The sequence below is a fragment of the Canis aureus genome, chromosome 19 (genome assembly GCF_053574225.1).
Source record: "Canis aureus isolate CA01 chromosome 19, VMU_Caureus_v.1.0, whole genome shotgun sequence".
Classification (NCBI taxonomy): domain Eukaryota; kingdom Metazoa; phylum Chordata; class Mammalia; order Carnivora; family Canidae; genus Canis; species Canis aureus.
Genome location: NC_135629.1, coordinates 41892436 through 41914799, shown reverse-complemented (window position 1 = coordinate 41914799; position 22364 = coordinate 41892436). Strand labels below are relative to the sequence as shown.

General features: G+C 39.0%; 1 protein-coding gene and 1 long non-coding RNA gene across 10 annotated transcripts in view; one reads left to right on the top strand and one right to left on the bottom strand.

Annotated features, from left to right (window-relative positions):
• Positions 1–22364, top strand: part of LOC144290132 (uncharacterized) — a 38483-nt gene that overhangs the window by 14688 nt on the left and 1431 nt on the right. For 2 of the 8 annotated variants that reach the window (XR_013357954.1, XR_013357951.1), the window contains exons 3-4: positions 246–575; positions 1509–2022. This is a non-coding gene — a long non-coding RNA (uncharacterized LOC144290132). Of the gene's footprint in view, positions 1–245; positions 576–1073; positions 1250–1508; positions 2023–5765; positions 6480–17627; positions 17647–21210; positions 21230–22364 lie in introns of those variants that run through there. The other 6 variants (XR_013357956.1, XR_013357957.1, XR_013357952.1 and 3 more) reach the window with 6 other exon arrangements.
• SPINK8 (serine peptidase inhibitor Kazal type 8 (putative)) lies at positions 173–16634 on the bottom strand. 2 transcript variants are annotated; one of them, XM_077859036.1, is made up of 5 exons: positions 16442–16634; positions 9578–9624; positions 8649–8770; positions 3392–3434; positions 173–359 (listed from the first exon to the last, which is right to left on the bottom strand). In XM_077859036.1, exons 1-5 carry the CDS (start codon positions 16566–16568, stop codon positions 348–350), a joined length of 351 nt encoding a protein of 116 aa, XP_077715162.1. In that variant the 5' UTR covers positions 16569–16634; the 3' UTR covers positions 173–347. The 2 variants fall into 2 exon arrangements, 1 of the variants encoding a protein (XP_077715162.1); XR_013357950.1 differs by lacking the exon at positions 3392–3434 and having other exon boundaries at positions 16442–16630.

Sequence of the window (22364 nt, the reverse complement as noted above, 5' to 3'; positions counted from 1 at the left end):
GCTCTTAAGGCACCCATTGTCTTGTTTAGATTTCTGGGGTCATTTGCTCACAATCTGTATGAGAACAGATGGAATCTGTGGCATAAGTCATGTAGTTTTGGGATGAGAACACAGAATAGTTGATATTTTTAAGAGATTCTTAATAACCAAGAGAAATGTTTGCCAGCCAGAATTTCTACTGAGAATCATTTATTGAAGAAGCAAATCTCAAGGAGTTTGATCATCTAACCATTGGTTTCTTCCAGCATCAGCATTCTCCTCCACAGAATGATACTTGAAGTGACAACCATTATGTTTCCCTTAATCATCTGGGGATTCAGCAAGATCTATAATTCTTCATGGTAAATTCAGGAGTTTTCCTGCAAGGGAAGTATCTGCTTAGAGAAATCAAATTTGGGAAAATTCAGAGAAAACCCACCACATTGATAACCACACCCATAGTCCTGCTGGAGGAATGCTAAACAATTATTCTATGAATGAGAAGGCAAACTAGAGACGTTCTAATTTCAGTGAAGAACAAGAGCACAGAGTGGACTTGGGAAGAGAAGAGGAGAGCTAAAAATGCAGATGCCTATGTGAGTCTTTGAACCCCAGGAGAACCATGAGGCAGAAAAGGTGGAGGATAGAGGCACTGAAGTTGGTGTAAAACAGAGTCTGGTCAGAGGCATATGAGGTGCCATGGGCAGCATAGAAAGAGGTGATAAAGAACGGTCTGAAGGCTGACCAGCCAGGTCCAAGACTCAGCCCTGCCTGCTCCTAGCTGTGTGGTCTTGGGCAAGTCACATCCCTCTGTAGACCTCTCCATCTTTCAGTATGAAATGTAGCTAATAGCAACACCTTCCTCATGGTGGGGGCTGTAGAAACATGGCAGAGGAGATACAGGCAAAGCATGTGGCACAGTGCAAGGTACACATACCTTAATCAGTGTATTGATTGGCAGTCAATCAGTGATAATTGTTAGTCCTCCCATCAAGGATATTGTGTTTTTTGTTTTTTTAAGATTTTACTTATTTATTCATGAGAGACACAGAGAGGCCTCCCATCAAGGATATTGTGTTTTTTGTTTTTTTAAGATTTCACTTATTTATTCCTGAGAGACACAGAGAGAGAGACACAGACATAGGCAGAGGGCAAAGCAGGCTCCATTCCATGCAGGGAGCCCGACGTGGGACTCAATCCCCAGTCTCCAGGACCACACCCTGGGCCGAAGGCAGGGCTAAACCACTGAGCCACCCAGGCTGCCCCTAAGGTTATTGTTATTTTCTTTGCAGTCTTGTTGGAAACCATGTCCATTGTGCTTTGGTAAAGGGCTTCGGGAGGGGCCATTGTTCATTCATTCATTCATTCATTCATTCCCTTTCTCACACTATAGCCACCCATTTTAATGAGCTTAGCGTCTCTTTTTTGCTTATGTGTTTATATAAACTATGTATTGTTTGTGTTTATTTTTAATTTACGTAATGGTATTGAGTTACTTGAATTATTCTGTCTCTTGCTTTTTCTCTCAGTGCAGTATTTTGAGACCTACTCATGCTGCTGAATGTACATCTGATTTATTCTGAGAGCTGCATGGAACTCCATGAGGACACCTTCCACAGTTTACTAGTTGATTTCTGGACTAGTCTCACCCAGGCTGCCCCCGAAACCTGCCACTTGCCACCATGAATGACACTGCAGTAAACATGTATGTCACTTTACAAAGTTACGAGAGAATTGCTTTGTGATTTCCTAGGTTTGGAAATGCTGTCCCAGGAGATATGCATGTATCTAATTTCTTACTTTGCCTAAGAAGTGGTAGATTAGTCCTCAAGAGTGGCTATAACAGTCTTCTCTGTTAACACATGTTATGAAGCTATAGCATTGGACATGACCCAGCTTTCTGATGTTTGCTAATATAACAAGTACAAATTGTTCTCTTGTTTCAGTTTGAACTTGTTTGGTTACTCATGAGGTTTTGAACATCTTTCTTATGCTAATTAGTCTTTATCTTTCTTGTATAAAACCATAGCCTTTGCCTGTTTTCCTGTTGGTTTACCTTATATTTTCTTGCTGCTTATTTGCATACACATTCTCAATATTAACTTATTGTTGTTTTTGGGAATGGCAAATATCCTCCAGTTCTGTCAGCTGTTTACTAACTTACCATAATGTCCTTTACTTATCAGACATCATCAGTCCAACAAAATATATATATATATTTTTTTAGTCCAACAAAATATTGACTGGGAATGAAATGAATTTTTAGAATAGTTTAGAAAAAACCAAATCATATTACTTAAGTTATAACCTAGGAGTATGGACTGCCTCTCTGTTATTCATATGATTTCAAATATCCTTTGTCTGAGTTTTAAAGTTTTTTTCTTTGGAAGTCCCGAGTATTTTTATTCTTATATAGTTAATTTTCAGATATTTCATAGCTTTTGTTTCTATTTTGAGTGATGTGTTATTGTTGACTGATCTTGCATCCAGCACAATTGCAGGATCCCTTTAATAGTGTTAATAGTTTGTGATTAAGCCTGCCTTCGGATTGATGATTATAGTGCCTTCATTTTTGTCTTAGGCAGGCTCGAGTGCCATTTAGTAAACAGACAAACATGAAAAGACTTGAACAAAATAAAAAGTTCATTACTTATACACATAATGGTCCCTGGGGCAGGTGCTCTGTATTGGAGAACAGCTGTTTTCCAACCAGTGCCTCACAGACAGGCTTTGTGATGATTGATTTTATGTGTCAACTTAGCTGGGCCATGGTGCCCAGATACTTGATCAAACATTATTCTGAATATTTCTCGGAAAGTATTTTTGTGTATGGTCAACATTTAGTATTTAATCTCATGGCCAACAGACATATGGGAAGATGCTCAACATCACTCATCATCAGGGAAATGCAAACCAAAACTACAGTGAAATATCACCTCACACCTGTTGGAATGGCTAACATAAAAAACTCAAGAAACAACAAGTGTGGCAAGGATTCAAATAGGAACCCTTGTGCACTGTTGGTGGGAATCCAAACTGGTTCGGTCCCTGTGGAAAACAGAATGGAGGTTCCTCCATTTAAACGTGAAATACGTACTAGAAGATGACAGGGAACTAATTAGATGTGATAACAGCATTGTGGGCATGTAAGGAAATGTCCACACTTCTTAGTAATATGACATGATGTGCAAGACATGTGTTAATATACTTAGGAAAAGAAAAAAGAAATGAAGGAAATGTGGCAGACACTTTATACTTCATTGGTTTGATATGATAGACATATGATATTTTATTGTATCTAGTTTATAAATTTATAAACTAGAAATTTTTTATAACAAAGCATTTAAAACTCTATAACATCAGTATATCTGGTTTACTCCTAAAAATGAAAAATGAAAGTGACTTTACTTACACATGGTCCATCATACAGTTTAGTTATATTAAGCCCTTTGTATCTGAAAGAAATTATATTTTGAAATGATTATTTTTCTTTTAAGGCGTATTATAAATTATAACTAAATTTCACTTGATAGGGGTGCCTGGGTGGCCCAGATGGCTAAGCATCTGCCTTTGGCTCAGTTCATGATCTCCAGGTCCTGGGATTGAGCCCCACATCGGGTTCCCAGCTTGGTGGGAGTCTGCTTCTCCCCTTTCCTCTCCCTTTACCTCTCTTCCTGCTTGTGCTCGCTCTTTCTCTCTCAAATGAGTAAATAAAATCTTTATAAAAAAATAAATTTCACTTGATAATCTTTAATTAAATTTGAGAAGGAAACACTCTGCTTATGTATGGTGAGTTCTTTTTTTTTTCTTCAAGATTTTATTTATTTATTCATGAGAGACACAGATTGAGAAAGAGAGGCAGACATAGGCAGAGGGAGAAGCAGACTCCATGCAGGGAGCCTGATGCGGGACTCAATCCTGGGAATCCTGGAACTCGATCCTGGAACTCCAGGATCACACCCTGGGCCAAAGGCAGGTGCTAAACCACTGAGCCACCCAGGGATCCCCATATGGTGAGTTCTTACATAACAAATATTTTAAAATACCTATTGTTATAGATCTTTATTTGTCAAAGATATTGGATATATGAAATTATGTATTTTATAGAATATAAAAAATTTAAAAATAATCTTGAATATTTAAGTAGAAATGCAGAGTACATATAATACAATTAAATAATACAATAAAATGACAGTATAAATTTTATGAAAGATGAGGCATTACTATGACCTTATGGAAATAAAAAAATGATTAGGAATACTATGAACAGTTGTATGTGAACAATTAGATAACCTAGCTAAAATGGGCAAATTCCTAGAAATACACAAATTACCTACACTCTCTCAAGAAGAAAGAGGAAATCTCAACAGACATATCAAGTAAAGAAATTGAATCAGTAATAAAAAACCTCTTAATAAAAGTTTGACCTGGTATCTTCATTAGAATACTACCAAACATTAAAGAGTGCATACCAATGCTTTTCAAACTCTTCCAAATAATAGAAGAGGAAAAAACACTTTCTAATCATTCTGTAAAGCTAGAATTACCATGATAGGAAAGACAAAGACATCACACACACATGCACATGAAACAATAGACCAATATACCTTATGAATATAGATGTAAAAATTCTCAACTAAGTTATAGCAAACTGAATCCAACAGCATATTAAAAGATTTATACACTATGACCAAGCAGGATTTATCCCAAGAACTCAGGGTGGTTCAACCCCAAAATATCAACCAATGCAATACCATCACATTAATTGAATGAAGGAGGTAAAAAGTACATGTTAATCTCAATTGACATTAAAAAAAAAAACCCAACCCTCATTTGACACCTTTTCATAATAAAAACTCTCAGAAAACAAGGGATAGAAGGGAACTTCCTCGACATGATAAAGAACATTTATGAAAAACCCATAGCAAATATCATATTCAGTGGTGAAAGACTAAAATTTCTAAGATTAGGAACAAGACAAGGATACCCACTTTCACCACTAATATTCAACGTTATGCTAAAAGTTCTAGCCAGAGCAAGAATAAGAAAGGCATCCAAAATTTCATTTGTTAATTTTACCTCAATAAAACTGGAGTGGGGAGAGAGATCCAAATTGGAAAGGAAGAAGTAAAACTATTTGAAGGTGACATAATTCTACATATAGAAAATCCCAAAGAATTCATATAAAAGCTACTAAAGCTAGTTAATTCACTGTTTCAGGGTACAGTGAAAACATGAAACACAACATGAAAATCAGTTGTGTTTCTATTTAGCAGCAGTGAACAATCTGAAAATAAAATTAATAGGACAATTCCTTTTTTTTTTTTATTTATTTTTTATTGGTGTTCAATTTACTAACATACAGAATAACCCCCAGTGCCTGTCACCCATTCACTCCCACCCCCTAATAGGACAATTCCATTTATAGTGGTATCCGTTTGGCTCAGTTGGTAGAGAATGCAACTCTCGATCCTGAGGTCGTGAGTTCAAGCCCCACGTTGGGCATGGAGCCTACTTAAAAAACAATGACAATTCACTTTACAATAGCATCCAAAAAATAAAATACCTCTGAATAAATTTAGCTCAGGAAGTGAAAGACTCGTACATTGAAAACTACAAAACATTTCTGAAAGAAATTAATGAAGTCTTGATAAATAGAAAGCTCTCCCATGCTCATGGATTGGAAGACAGTATTGTTGAAATGTCCATACTACTCAAAGCAATCTACAGAGTCTATGTAATCCCTATCAAAATACCAATGGCTTTTTTTTTTTTTTTTTTTTCAGAAACAGAAAAGTTGTCTTTCAAATTCATATGGAGTTGCAAAAGGTCCTGAGTGGCCAGAACCATTGAAAAAAAAAGTTGGAGGACCTCCAAATCCCAATTTCAAAAATTTACTACTAAGATATAGTAACTATGTGGCATTGGAATTAGGATAGACATATAGAACAATGGAATGAAACTGAGAATGTGGGATAAATTCAAATATCTATGACAAATTGATTTTTGACAAGGGTGCCAAGGCCTTTCAGTGAGAGAAGGAATAGTCTTTTCAACAAATGGTGCTGGGACAAGTAGATAATCACATGCAAAAGAATGAAGTTGGACCTCTGCCTCACACCATAACAAAAATTAGCTCAAAAATTGATCTACAACCTAAATTTAATAGCCAAAACTATAAAACTCTTAGAAGAAAACGTATGGGTGAATTTTCCTGCCTTGGATTTTACAGTGGATCCTTAGGTATGACTCTAATAGCAAGAACAGTAGCAGCAGGGAAAAAAAAAGATACATTGACTTGATTAAAATTCAAAACTTTGTGCATTAAAGTACATTATCAGGAAAGTGGGAGACAATCTACAGAATGGGAGAATATATTTGCAAATTATATCTAGAATTCAGAATATATAGAGAACTTTTACAGCTCAAAACTAAAAAGACAAATAATGCAGTAAAAAAAAAAAAAAGGAGCAAAAGACTCAGACATGTCTCCAGAGAAAGTATACAGATGGCCACCAAGTACATGCAAAGATGCTTACATCATTAGTCATTAGGGAAAGTAGATTAAAACCATAATGAGATACCATTTCACAACCACAAGGATGGATATTTTAAAATGTTGGGGAGAAAGTAAAGAAATTGGAACCCTTAATGTTGCTGGCAAGAATGTAAAATGGTCCAGTCCCTGTGGAAAATATTTGGTAGTTTCTCAGTAAGTTACATATATAATTACTATAAGACCCAGAAAAATTCCACTCCAAGGTTTATACCCTAAACATTGAGAACAGGTACTCAAATGAATACCTTTACATAAATATTCACAACAGCTAAAATGAAGAAACAACCCAAATGAGGGAATGTGTTGCTTCAAAATACTGCAGACAGTCCTTCAGGCTGAAGTGAAAGGATACCAGACAGAACCTCAAATCCACATGAAGAAACAAAGAGAACCAACAAAGTTAACTATATAGGAAAATAGTATAAATGTGTTTTATCTGTAATTATTTTTTCCTATCTAAGAGATAACCACATAAAGTGATAATTATGAATCTATGTTGTTGGGCATACATATATTAAGGTATAATTTGCATGATAATAATATGCAAAGAAGGGTGAATAGGAGCTATTAGGATCAAAGTTTTTATTTTTAAAAAAATTATTTTTTTAAAAGATTTTATTTGAGAGAGAAAATGAGTGGAGGGAGGGAAGGGGCAGACACAGACTCCCTGCTGAGTAGGGAGCTCAATATGGGACTCCATCCAAGGACCCTGGGATCATGATCTGAGCTCAAGGCAAATGCTTAACCAACTGAGCCACCCAGGTGCCCCAGGAACAAAACTTGTAAAATACTTTTGTAATTAATGTGGTATCAATCCAAACTAAGTTATTATACATTAAAATCTTTTAATTCCATTATATTAACTACTAAGAAAATATTTCCAAAAATTTGGTCAATGTGAGTTCTTTGGAAGCTATCTCTCAAGGATCTCCTGGTTTTAGCATTCTATGAGTCTGATGTTTTTTGTTTTTTGTTTTTAAGATTTTATTTATTCATGAGAGACACAGAGAGAGAGGCAGAGACACAGGCAGAGGGAGAAGCAGGCTCCGTGCAGGGAGCCTGAAGCAGGACTCAATCCTGGGACCCCAAGGATCATGCCCTGGGCCAAAGGCAGGCGCTAAACTGCTGAGCCACCCAGGGATCCCGAGTCTGATGTTCTAAGTTCCCCAGACTGTGCATTCTGATTGTCAGCTGTCTGTAAGGGTGATTGAGGCTGACACTAAAGTTATTTAATTCTAGTGTAAATTTGTGAGTTCTAATGTAAATTTTGGTATTTATGCAGCAAGGCATTCAAGAAAATCCAATCTTGCCCAGCTTGACATCTCTTATTGTGACCAGAATTATCATTTCTTCTTTTAAGGAGAAGACCAGAGGAAGGACAGAAAGAAAGTTTTATCTACTCTCATGTCTTTGCTTTTCTCTCTCTTAAAATATTGGACTTAACCTCTAAATCTTAGTTACCCAAGGGTATTGCTTTTCTCCTTAAAGGAGAAAGCAGATGTCAGAGGAACCCTCCTCCAACCTCTGTAAGGCAGCCTCCTTGATAAAAAGCTCTGTGCCCCACTGTTCCTCTCAGACGAAGGGTTGGGCATTTCACGTGGGTGTCACTTAAATCTTCTAACATGTAATGGGCCCAAAGATTTAAGCATATTGCTAAAGCATGAAAGCTAAAAGAAAGCTGGAAGCTAAAGAAAGTTGCTTGAGAGAATAATACCCATTCAAGGATCAACAAGCCATCCGCTGGGAGGATTTTTCACCCAGTCCCTTCCTCCTCTTCCTCATCAGGCTTTTGTTCTTTGGCCTGAGGGTAACCCTCATCTGTGGTTATGTGATCTGAATGCTGTGGCTACTTGATACTGAGAACTTTCCACCTAATACTTGCCCAGGCCAGGAAGAACACTCTCCCCTCAGTGGGTTTCTGTTCTGCAATTGTGTGAATGGCATCACTTCTGGGAGTATAGGGAGGGATGGAAGAAATGGAGGAGCAAATAGTGGAGGAGTCCCTGGAGGGAAGATCTAACCAGGAGGAAGCATTCTGAGGAGGTTACTCCTATCTTGGCTACCTTCAGCCCCCTGACTGAGAGAAAGGAGAATAAAAATCAAGACTTACAGAATTTCGGAGCAGAGATGGCATTCACTGCTGTAAGTCATCTGGTCACTGCCACATATGGGTTCACTTGGCTTGATGTAAGAGAAAATCCAGCACTTATTTATATTCTCACTGCACTCCACCTGAAGGTGAGACACAGATTAAAGATGCCTTCCTCTAGATCCTCTGACCATTGTCACTGGTAGTGGGGTAGGGGAATTGAAGAAGGAATGCTAGATCAGGCATTCAGAGGACAGTCTTTAGCAGCTTCAGTGTTTGGCCCCTGGCACTTATGCAACAATATGAATATAATATATATCATCACCTAACATGTGAGCTGTGAACTCCCCAGTCTGAGCTCTAAGTTACTCATTAGGATGAAAATCTCTGCCCAAGCAACCACAAAATGCGATCGTTAGATTACAGAAAGGAGAATGTCTTTATGGTTAGACTTTTCTTATGAACATTACTGAGTGACTTGTATGTGGTGTTTCACACAACAGTGGCATCAAGCTTGTCACAGCAGAGGTGGGATGTAGAAGGAAGGGGACAGAGAGACTATTTGTGAAGCATTAGTATGTGGGAGGCAGGATGGACATATTGGCATATCTTGACTAAAAGAATGTCCACTGCCAGCATAGGACAGATATGAACTTGAGCCATGACTTCAACACCCATTTAATGATTCAAAATACTCAGCTTCAGAAAAAAAAAAAAAAAACTCGGCTTCTATCCCACAAGAGAGTATGAGCTGATTGGGATAATGCATGGGAAGAGGGCTCAGGAACATATGAAATGTGCTATGTAACTGATGACCCAACTTTTATTGTGGTGTTATTCCCATACAAGCCCCCTCTGCCTCCACCTCTCAAAAGAAAGATCTGGGGCTATCAAGGAAACTGGCTTTGCTCCCCATTCTTGTTCTTAGGAACCAAGGAGGTAGAGCTTACCTTCGTCTCTTGGAGGTGAGCTCCTGCGCCTGTAGGAAGAGGGAAATCTGGAAGACAAAAACACATTCACAAGAGTTGCTCCTCTGTCTTCTGACCTTAGCGGGGAAAGCTAGGGTGAGGGAAACCCTGGTTGGCACAGAGAAAGCATCACATCCCATCAGGAGGGGCTGTGGTTCCTCTGTGATGCATGCTGCCCTCTAAAGAAGTGAAGAAATGGGAAACTTCTGCCCTGTCCCTCATGTAAAAACGGAGATCTTAATCCCGGCCCTTCCACAGGTAAATAACAACTTCTATAATCCTTCTTAGTTGTTTTTAGAAAACACTCTCTAAATGACAAATTACCATGAAATAGTTAGATGGAAATACTTTAGAAGATGCTGAGTTTCATTAAGGCTTCCACATATTTTCTTTCTTTTCTTTCCTTTTTTCCTTCCTTCCTTCCTTCCTTCCTTCCTTCCTTCCTTCCTTCCTTCCTTCCTTTCTTTCTTTCTTTCTTTCTTTCTTTCTTTCTTTCTTTCTTTCTTTCTTTCTTTTTCTTTCTTTCTTTCTTTCTTTCTTTCTTTCTTTCTTTCTTTCTTTCTTTCTTTCTTTTCTTTCTTTCATTTTTAGATTTTATTTATTTATTCATGAGAGACACAGAGTGGCAGAGACATAGGCAGAGGGAGCCTGATGCGGGACTCGATCCTGGGACCCCCGGGGACCACGACCTAAGCCAAAGGCAGAGCCACCCAGCTGCCCCCATATATTTTCTTTCTTTTTTTAAATTGTAGTGTAGTTAACATACAATGTTATATTGATTTCAAGGGCATATATATTCTTGATCCAAAGCTGTCTTTGCAATTATTCATATACAGTTGACTCTTGAACAACACGTGTGAACTGTACAGGTCCACTTACGTGTGGATTTTTTCCCAATAAATACAGTACTGTACTATAAATGTATTTTCCTTATGATTTTCTTAATAACATTTTCTTTTCTCTAGCTTACTTTATTTTAAGAATATAACAGATAGGGGCACCTGGCTGGCTCAGTTGGTTAAACATCTGTCTTTGGCTCAGGTCAGGGGATCAAGCCCCGCATGGGGCTCCCTGCTCAGCCGGGAGCCTGCTTGTTCCTCTTCCTCTGCTCCCCACTGCCCATGCTCTTTCTCAAATAAATAAATAAAATCTTAAAAAAAGAATACAATACATAATACATATACAAAATATATATTATATTAATCGACTGTTTATGTTATTGGTAAGGCTTCCAGTCAACATTAGGCTATTGGTAGTCAAGTTTTGGGGAGCCAAAAGTTATACATAGACATTTGACTGTATGTGGGAGTGACCCTTGCCTCACATTATTCAAGGATCAACTGTATATGTATATAATACTTTATTATATATAATTACCTGATAACATGATTATTATATATAATATGTATGATACATTATCAGCTGTTTACATATAGCAGCCTTATTAAGATATAATTCACATACCAGAGAATTCACCCATTTGAAGTGTACAGTGGTTTCTAGTATATTCACAGAGTTGGGCAGGATTACCACAGTTTTAGATCATTTTCAGCACCCCAGAAAGAAACCCTGTACCCATCAGCAGTTACTTTTCATTCTTCCCTCAACAACCCCTCCATTCCCCTATCCCAGATAACCACTAATCTACTTTCCATCCTTTCTGGACACTTTATATAAATAGAATCATACAATACATAGTCTTCTGTATCTTTCACTTAGCACCATGTTTGAAAGGTTTATCCATGTTACAGTATGCATCAGTACTTCTTTTTTATGGCTAAATTTCATATTCCATTGGATGTATATACCATATTTCACTTCTTCATTAATCAATTCATAGACATTTAAACTGTTTTCACTTCTAGGCTATTATGGGTAGGGTTACTAGGAACATTTATACACATTCTTTGTGTGGTCATGTGTTTTTATTTCTCTTGGGTATACGCCTAAGTGTGGAATTCCTGGGTCATATGGTTACCTTTTTTTTTTTTTTTTTTTTTAATTTTTATTTATTTATGATAGTCACACAGAGAGAGAGAGGGAGGCAGAGACACAGGCAGAGGGAGAAGCAGGCTCATGCACCGGGAGCCTGATGTGGGATTCGATCCCGGGTCTCCAGGATCGCGCCCTGGGCCAAAGGCAGGCGCCAAACCGCTGCGCCACCCAGGGATCCCATATGGTTACCTTTTGAGAAACTACTAGACCATTTTCCAAAGAACCTGAGCCATTTTGCATTCCCAGGGGCAATGTACGAGGGTTCTAATTTTTCACATTCTTGCCAACCTTTGTTTTCTCCCTTTTTTATTATAGCCAGCACAGTGGGTATGAAGTGGTATCTCACTGTGGTTTTGAATAATATTCCCTAATGACCAATGATGTTGAACATCCTTCCGTGCACTTATTAACCATTATCTTGGAGAAATGTCTGTTCAGTTACTTTGGCTTTTTTTTTTTACTTTGCCTACTTAAAAAATTGGCTTATTTGTCTTTTTATTATTTTTTTTAAAGATTTTATTTATTTATTCATAGAGACAGAGAAAGAGAGAGGCAGAGACTCAGGCAGAGGGAGAAGCAGGCATCACACAGAGAGCCTGACGCGGGACTGGATCCCGGGTCTCCAGGATCACGCCCTGGGCTGCAGGCGGCGCTAAACCGCTGCGCCACCGGGGCTGCCCTTGTCTTTTTATTATTGCATTGTAAGAGTTCCTTATATATTTCTGGATACTAATGCATTAGCACTTGATGGGTCTCTCCAGCCACATTTCTGTCCCACTGCTGGACCAGGGACCATGCCTGCCATATATCCAGGGTCTAGCCCAGTTTCTGGCCCACTCTCAGCAGATGGTATGTAGTTATTGGATGTAAATAAGTGGCTGCTAATGTCATAGGCGGGTCCCTTCCCTAACTCAGCACCAACCTCAAGTCTTAAATTCAGCCTAGAGAGAATTCAGAGTCAAACTCGCAAGTAAGCAAGAGTAGAATGGCAGTTATGGTTAAATACGCTGTCAAAATACTAGAGCAGGAGAACCCAGATGTCGCAACTGCACCAGAGTTAGGGGTGTTTTTCTTCTTTTTTTATGTTTGCATAGGTTAGGGGTCAACTAGGGAGCACTCTGACAGAGGTTGTGTCCAATCACCTAAGGGACTCCTCCTACCAGTCAGCAGGGGGAGTTTTGGGTCCTATATAGTCCTTGTCAGATCTGTTCTGACAGCAATCCTCCACAAGGGGGGGGGGGGGAGGTCAAGCCTGCAATGTAAATAATAATGAAGCTACAGGTTACTGTAGTGCAGCGGTTTTAGGGAAGACTGCACGCGTATCCCTGGAGTCTTTTTCTAGCTGTTTGTGTTCTGGGGATGGTTGGTGGTTTCTTGATTTTTATCTTTTTACTGGTCAGAAAGTCTGGTTCCCTGCTCATGTATCACTAACTGCCTACTCTCTCATTAGGAAACCCAGCATAATGGTAAGGTTATTATCACAAAGGCTTTTGTGTTTATTATAGCAGAGTTAAGATAAGATTTGTGCTAAAAAAGGGCAAATTCTTAAGCAGTATGGATGACAGATTAAAGGAAGTCAAGGCAAAGGAAACAGGAAGAATATAAACATTCTTTCAGGGAACAATGATGAAAACCTTCACTAAGGAAGAGTCATTTCTGTGAGAAGGGCATGCATTTACGTGATGTATGAAGTGTTTTATCAATTGAACAATGGGTGAAATGGGTATGCAGGATAGAAACAGAGGGAAAATATAAGGCCATAAAAATGGGAGGGAATGGACAGAATGATTTTCAAGAAAGATGAAGTGATCTACCTTGGTTGAATAATGGTATGTTCCCCACAAAGGGTCGGCCCAACACTTAGCCAGAAGGTCACATGGTGTGCCTGCAGGAGGGCTGATGCCAGTGGGTGGTGTTCTCAGTAGCAGTGGGAATGAAGATGAAGTGAAAGATGAGAAAGTATAAGAATAAATCTGGATTTCTTTAGAGAGGATTAAGTGTAATAGGAAAGAGGAGATGTGATATAATAAGAAATAGATATTTGGTCTCAGTCTCCAATTCTTGGCACAAAACTCCAATAACTCTTGTAATTTCCTGAGTGATGGGGAGAGGAGTATCTTTTGTTATTCATAATAAGCCCCTTTCCACCACACCTGGGTTTATGATCATGAGGTGGCTCTTTTTTTTTTTTAATTTTTTATTTATGATAGTCACACAGAGAGAGAGGCAGAGACACAGGCAGAGGGAGAAGCAGGCTCCATGCACTGGGAGCCCAATGTGGGACTTGATCCCAGGTCTCCAGGATCGCACCCTGGGCCAAAGGCAGGCGCCAAACCGTTGCGCCACCCAGGGATCCCTCATGAGGTGGCTCTTGAAGATGGGGCTTGTTGCTAGAGAAGCAAACCACATGATTAGAGAATTGGAACCTTCAGCCCCACCCCTCAACCTTTGGAGACAAGAAGGGCTGGAGATTGAATTAATCACCAATGGCCATTGATTCAATCAGTCGAGCCTTCGTGGAATTATATAAAATTTCTAGACATGAGACACTCCATTTTGAAGCTCTCCTTTTCTTTCTAATTCCTGAACTCTTGAACTGGGCCAGAAGTGGTCATTGTATTGCAAATAGTTGCTTATAAAACCAACAGAATTAAAAAAAAAATAAATAAATAAAAAAAAATAAAACCAACAGAACAAACTGGTCCTTGGACCATAAAACTGTTTATATTACCTTTATGAAGACAAACGTTAACTAGTGCATCCCCAGAGGAAGTTTGTTTGATAACACCTATAAAATAATCAACTAGGTAGTAATCAAAGGCAGCTCAACCAGTTAGCACTGAATTAAGTTTTTTTTTTTCTTTTCTCGCCTGTATCTATGTCAAGTAGTTACCCTCCTTCTTTCTCACAATGACCTTTTATGTTCCCATGTGAGCAGGACACTTTTCTGGTCACTCTGGAAACCATGCTTGCCAAATTGCAATTCTGAGATCTCAGATGGAGGCCTTTGTTCTTTTTCAGTTTTCCCTCTTTTTCTCAGTTGACACCTTCATAATGGAACCTCCATAAAAATCCTAGACCAAGAGGTTTGGAGAGCATCCCATCCAGGTTGAACACACTGAGGTGCTGGGAGGGTGACCACCCAGAGGGCATGGAAGCTCTGTGCCCCTTCCCACACACCTTGCCCATTGCATCTCTTCCATTTGGCTGTTTCTGAGTTGTGTCCTTTATAATAAATTGGTGATAATAAGTAAAGCACTATCCTGAGTTTTGTGAGCCATTCTAGCAAATTAATGAACTTGAAGAGGAGGTCAAGGGAACTCCTGACTTATAGCTAGCTAGTTAGAAGTACTGGAGGTCCAGTCTTGTGACTGCTGTCTGAACTAGGGGCAATCTTGTAGGACTGAGTCTCTTAACCTGTGGTGTTTAGATGAATGCCAGGTAGTGGTGTCCTAATTGTATTAAATTTTGGAATACTCAATTGGTATCTACAGAAAATGGGAGGATTGCTTGGTGTGGAAAACCCACATATTTATATTTGGTGTCAAAAGTGTTGGCATAGAAGGAAATAGCTTTTCCTTCAATAGAAAAAGAAAAATATTTTCCCCCATAAGATATGAGAGGCATGAAGAATAGTTTTCAATTTGTTACAGAGCATCTTAAGATGTGAGAGGCTTGGGAGGCACCTGGGTGGCTCAGTGGTTGAGTGTCTGCCTTTGGCCTAGGTCATGATCTTAGGGTCCTGGGACCCAGTCTTGCATTGGGCTCCCCTCAGGGAACCTGCTTCTCCCTCTGCTTATTTCTCTGCCATTCTTTGTATCTCTCATAAATAAATAAATAAAATCTTAAAAAAAAAAAAAAAAGACGAGAGAGGCTTGAAAAAAATGTTTTAAGTGAGAGAAAGCACCAATAAAAAGTAAAAAATTGAAGGTAAATGAGAGTTTCAGAATCCAGATGGAAAAAGGACCTGTTGAGTGTATTGGAGTGTAGAGGCCACTCTTAGGCAACAGGCTTGAGCAATGGAAATCTGAAGAAGGCAAGAGGGCCCATAGTGACCACTGACCACCAAACTGACACAAACAGGCTCATTAAGCAATCCACCTGAAATAGCCATAGGCCCTAAGTGACCAATTACAACCAGACACAGTTCCTAAAATTACCAAAAAAGGGAGGGTATATCCCCATACCTCCTCATTCTGCCCTGTAACTATAGCCCCTCACCACCACCTCCTGGCAGTCTCTCCTTCACTGTCCTGCCTGATGCTTCCTTGAGGTGTATCTGATAAACTTTGATGTCTTTTTTTCTGCATTCGTTGAATTCTTTCACCACTTGTACCTCGCCCCTGACCCAATCAGAATGTACCACATTGAGGCCCTCAGAGATTCCCCACAGTTAAGCCTGAATACTGTTTACTCTGAGGCCCTCAGAGATTCCCCATAGTTATGGATGAACTGTTTACTCGAAAACCAGCCATTGACCAAAATAATATCTGACTCTATTTCTACAGAGCCTAATCAAATTCTTTTGGGGTTTGAGAAATGTAAATATACAGACTCTGGAAATGAATGTTCCAGAGTGACGACTGCCCTTTGGTTTAAATGCTTCCATAGTAATCAGGTATTGGAAAGTTCAGTGGTCCTGGGTCTGGAAGGTTTGGATTTGATTCCCAGCTTTGATACCAATGACATTGAGGGAATACTTTCTTCCTCTGGATTTCAGTTTGTACATGTGTAAAAGAAAGAGATTAGGATTAAACAAAACTGAACAGCACTTCCACAGATACCTCTGATTTTCCTGTAACCCTGGATATACCACAGAAAATGTGAGCAGAGCAAGGATATGTAACTCACCAACTGCAAAGGCAGCCCACACGGAGATGACCAAAACAAGGACGACCTCCTTCATGGTGGCAGAGGAGCTATGAAAATATGCAGCCTTAGATGGTAGGATAGAGAAAGTTCCGTGTGAAGGCCACATTCTCACAGAGATCCCTCACTGACCAGGAAGTGAAGTCTAAATCCTTCAAGTTTGTTCTTTCCTCAGGCCATTTGGAATGAATTTTGTCTGATGCAATTAAATTGCTTAATTTATTTCCCTAGAATGATTGGACATTAGAAGAAAATGATCTTAAAAAAAAAAAAAAGGAATTTTAGAAGATGCCAGAAAAAGAGCTAGTAAATGCTATCTGTAGAGGATCATTTGGTAAAGAATAGGCATCAAAAATGTTTAAAAGTTGATATTTATCTCTGAGGTAAGAAGGGCAGTCTCTAGGAAGTTCGGTGGCACGTGTTAATTCAACAAACAACAAAAGACAGGAAGGGACAAAACAATACTCACTTTCATTTCTTAATCTTCCATATTATTACTTTGGTGTTAATATTTAGTAATCAATAACAGTACTGAAAAGAAAACCATGGAGTATTTACCAACAGCTTACTTGCATTATTGAAAATATTATAAAACAAGGCAGTTGACATTATTTGTCTGCAGGTTTTTATACATTTTCCTATACATTTTCCAGGCAAATTATATATTTAGGTCATTTCTTCCCAAGACCCTCCTTGTGTAAAAACAAATAAGAACTGATATAATCTGTTTCCTACTCAAAAGGTTGCAAATTAGTATGTCCACTTTACCTGCTGTGACTCCCTTAGTTGCTGTGAAAAACAGGCTGGACGAGATATTTTTTATTTCCAGTTTGTTGATAATGAAATGATTTGTGTGGGGGTGGGTGGGTGAGGGAGTAAATGTCTTTTCAAGACTGAGATGCCTGGCAGTAGAAGAGAATGAACTTTTTTGTTTTTAAAGATTTTTTTAAAAAAGATTTATTTATTTATTCATGATAGACACACAGAGAGAGAGGCAGAGACACAGATGGGGTGGTGATGGTTGTGGGGGGTTGGGGAGTAGGCTCCCAGCAAGAAGCCCGATGTAGGACTCCATCCCGATCCAGGATCACGCTCTGAGCCAAAGGTGATCAACAGCTGAGACAGGCGTCCCTGTTTTTAAAGATTTTTTTATTTTATTTTATTTTAGAGTTAACTCTATGCCCAGTGTGAGGCTCACACCCACAGTCTGGAGATCAAGTCAACACACTCCACCGACTGAGCCAGCCAGGTGCCCTGAAGAGAGGGGACTCTGAAGTTAGGAATTGTGGTCACAACACATACCTATTTCTTCCAACTCCAAGTTCTGTAATGCCTAAATCTGGTCAGTTTCTGTTTTAATTTTTTGAGGGTGGTAAGTACTGTCCACTACCACTCCAGAATCTAGCTGTTCTTTTTTTTTTTTTTTTTTTTTAAGATTTTATTTATTTATTTGACAGAGGGAGAGAGAGAGAGAGCACAAGCAGGGGGAGCAGTAGGCAGAGAGAGGGAGAAAAAAGCTCCCTGCTGAATAGGGAGCCCAACAGGGGTTCGGGGCTCAATCTCAGGACCCTGGGATCATGACATGAGCGGAAGGCAGACGCTTAACCAACTGAGCCACCCAGGCACACCAAATCTAGTTTTTGCCAAACCTGGACCTAGGAGTGTAGAGAGATGTCCTGCCCAAATTTGAATTCCTGTATTTTTATCTGTAGGCAATCACTGTATTCAAGACAGCTTTGGATATGTACAGAGTACTATAAATGGCCACATCTGCATATGCAGTTACTTATTTTATCAGTAGTCAAAACTATGTATTCACTTTATTGAAACCTTTAATTTAGAATGTTTCTAATACTGACTCAGAATCTTAAAGTGGAAAGTTACCTTATATGGAATCTGCCATGTTCAGCCTTATTTAGTGGAGTTGAGGAATCTTAGGATGGAGTGCCAACTCTTTCTACCACTTGGAACAAAAGTCCCTCAAAACACCAGCTTTACAGGAAAAGTTCAGAGGTTACTGGTTATCATAAACTATTCTGTAGGTCCTAGTCCTGAATGAATGGCCTTAAGTAGGGACATGCCACCTAGTTCTGGGAGGTGGAGTATACTTTCTCAGTATTGGTTTTTTGTTTTGTTTTTTTAAGTAAGTGTGGAGCCCAACCTGGGATTTGAATTCACAACCCTGAGATCAAGACTCAAGCTGAAATCAAGAGCACTCAGGTGCCTCTACTTTCTCAGTACTGTTCTGATTGACCACAGTGTCTACCATGATAGTCTTCAAAATTTTTGCTTTCAATTCCTCTATATTTGGTGCCCACTTAGATTTTTAAAAAATATTTTATTTATTTTATTTGACAGAGGGAAGGAGCAGGGGGGGAGAGAAAAGGAAGGAGAAAGAACCCCAAACAGACTCTGCATTGAGCATAGAGTCTGACTTGGGGCTTGATCCCATAACGCTAAGACAACAACTTGAGCTGAAACCAAGAGCCTGATGCTCACCCACTGAGCCACCCAGGTGCCCTCACGTCACTTAGACTTTTTTTTTTTTTTAACTTTCTCTCTTTAAAAAAAAAAAAAAAAAAAGATTTGGGATGCCTGGGTGGCTCAGCAGTTGAGTGTCTGCCTTCAGCCCAGGGCGTGATCCTGGAGTTCCAGGATCGAGTCCCACGTCAGGTTCCCTGCATGGAGCCTGCTTCTCCCCCTCCCTGTGTCTCTGCCTCTCTCTCTTACTCTCTCTGTGTCTCTCTCTCTGTGTCTCTCATGAATAAATAAATAAAATATTTTTTAAAAATCTTTAAAAAAATAAAAGAGTAGTTTTTAAAAAAAGATTTTATTTTTCTTATTTGACAGAGAGCACAAGTAGGAGGAGCAGGAGGGGTAGAAGCAGGCTCCCCACTAAACAGGGAGTCCAATGTGGGTTTCTCTCCCAGGACCATGGGATCATGACCTGAGCTGAAGGCAGACACCTAATTGACTGAGACACCCAGGCACCCCACTTAGATATTTTTTAAGTGGCATGTAAAATTTTTCATCCTAAGTTTAAATGGTTGACTTACTTTAAATATGTTTTAAAATAAAAATGTTGAAAATTAAAGTCATTCTTTAAGATGTATCCGGTGGAGGGATCCCTGGGTGGCGCAGCGGTTTGGCGCCTGCCTTTGGCCCAGGGCGCGATCCTGGAGACCCGGGATCGAATCCCACATCGGGCTCCCGGTGCATGGAGCCTGCTTCTCCCTCTGCCTGTGTCTCTGCCTCTCTCTCTCTCACTGTGTGCCTATCATAAATTAAAAATAAATAAATAAAAAAAAGATGTATCCAGTGGAATCTACATTCTATAGTGATTTGAGGACACCATGATAATATGAAAAACACATGGATGAGCTCACAGTTTGAAATTTTACGTATTTTTTCTCCTTGAATGAGTAGAATTTTCATTTTACTTCCCTACAACTTTATATACAATGTTATGTTACAGATATTTTTTTTTTAAGATTTTATTTATTTATTCATAGAGATACAGAGAGAGAGAGGCAGAGACACAGGCAAAGGGAGAAGCAGGCTCCATGCAGAGAGCCCGACGTGGGACTTGATCCAGGGTCTCCAGGATCACGCCCTAGCAGGCGGCGCTAAACCACTGCGCCACCGGGGCTGCCCTATGATACAGATCTTTACTGGTCAGTCTTTTCTAATTTTCTTCAACAGAAATATGCAAATGAATTGATGCTTTCAATTTCTTGTGACCATAGGATATAAAGTGTTTACAATTCTTTTGGGTTGAGTTATCACAAACATTGGTAGTACACATTGATCAAAACAGCATACATTACAACTTTTTATAGTTATTTATCATAGAAGTTTCATTAAAAATATAGTTCTCTGTCTTTTTAAAACGTTTATTTATTTAAGTAATCTCTATACCCAATGTGGGGCTCAAACTCGTATGACTCCAAGATCAAAAGTCACACACTCCTCCAACTGAACCAGCCAGGCACCCCTAAGTATACACCTCTTAATGTGATGCATGGTGCTGATGTTTTCCAGTTATTTGTGTATGTACCCTTGAATATTACTTGTTGCTAGAATTACTCGGGATCCAGCATCAGTTCTGTATTTATCCTTTGTTTTCACAGTTACACACTGAAAAATCATGTTTACATGAAATAACTAGATGGGGGGTGTGCCTGGGTGGCACAGTCGGTTAAGCACCTGTTCGACTTAGATCATGACCCTGGAGTCCCAGAATCAAGCACTGCATCAGACTCCTTGCTCAGTGGAGTGTCAGCTTCTCCCTCTCCCTCTGCCCCTCCTCCTGCTTGTGTTCTCTCTCTCTCTTTCTCAAAGAAATAAATAAAATCTTATAAAAAGTTTTTTTTTTATTAGTGTCACTTACTTCTTGGAAGTCTTTCCTAATTATCTATGAAAAGTTACATCGTGATACTAAAAATAATTTTCATAATTTATAAGCCATAATCTTGATTATATTTTCCTTCAGTTTTGATGAAATAAGAAAATTGGAAGTCACCTGACTACAAAGGGAATTATGACTTAGTCTCAGAGTCATTTCCATGGTCAATTTTTAATAAATGCTCTGTCCAGATTTACCAAGTAAAACTATTAGTGGTCTCTGCCGCTTCTTCACTGAGATGCATCTTGTTCAACCTGCTATGCACAGAAAGGGTTGAGAGAATAAAAATGTCATTTTCTATATACCTTTGCCAACATAATATTTTAATAATGTGTTTACATTACAGGAGTACACGCTTTTATCAAAACCTTAAAGTGGCAGAATCAGTTTGGTTGGTTGACAAGAATGAACACTTATATTTTGCTTACTAGTTCCAGGTATTATTTTAAAACTTTATGCACATGATCTATTTTAACTTTCAAAACAAACTTACAAATTAGATATAGTGTTATCCTCATGTCACTGATCTGGAAAATGAAACATTGTCAGATTAAATAACTTTCCAATATTCACATATTTGATGAGTAGCAGAACTGAGATTTGAACTGGCTCTGAAAAGTTAAAAGTCTTTAACTTTTACATCTCACAGTCTCCCATATTAGTAGACTCATTATATTTTTTACTGAGTATATAAGAACCTAGATGTTTGCTTATTGCAGCTTTGCAACAAGCTTATTCTTGTTTCTTTTATTCTTATGGCAGATTCAGACTCATGGGAGTGGGATTATTTAGAGAAAGGAAGGAGAGACAGATGGAAGACAGGAAGAAAAAGGGGAAGGAGATGAGGGAAGAGGACGAGGATCATGAATTCCCAGGTAGGTAGGAGTGTGTTAGTCTCCTTAATTCCCAACAGCATTAGTAATTTCAGCATTTCCCCCAGTTTGGTAAGTCAAAAGTGATATGGCATTGTTACTTTATTATTATTATTTATTATTATTATTATTATTATTTATTATTATTATTATTAAAGATTTTATTTATTCATTCACGAGAGAGGCAGAGGGAGAAGCAGGCCCCATGCAAGGAGCCCGTTGTAGGACTCTGTCCTGGACCCTGGGATCACGCCCTGAGCCAAAGACAGACGCTCAATCACTGAGCCACCCAGGTGTCCCAGTTACTTTATTATTTTTAAAGGTTTTACTTATTTGAGAGAGAGAGCATGTGAGGGAAAGAGAGCATGAATGGAGGTTTGGTTTGGGGGAAAGGGTTCGGAAGAGGGAGAGGCAGGGGTTTGTGGCGGGGCTCAGCTGGGGCTCAGCCTGGGCTCCATGCAGGGCTCTATCCCAGGATCCTAATATCATGACCTGAGCCAAAGTCAGATGCCTAACTGACTGAGCTACCCAGGCACCCCTGCCAATGTTACTATAATTTGCCTTTCTTCACCCAAATGAATTTGAATATTTTTCTAAGAGGTTATATCTTTTGGATTCATCTTTGGGA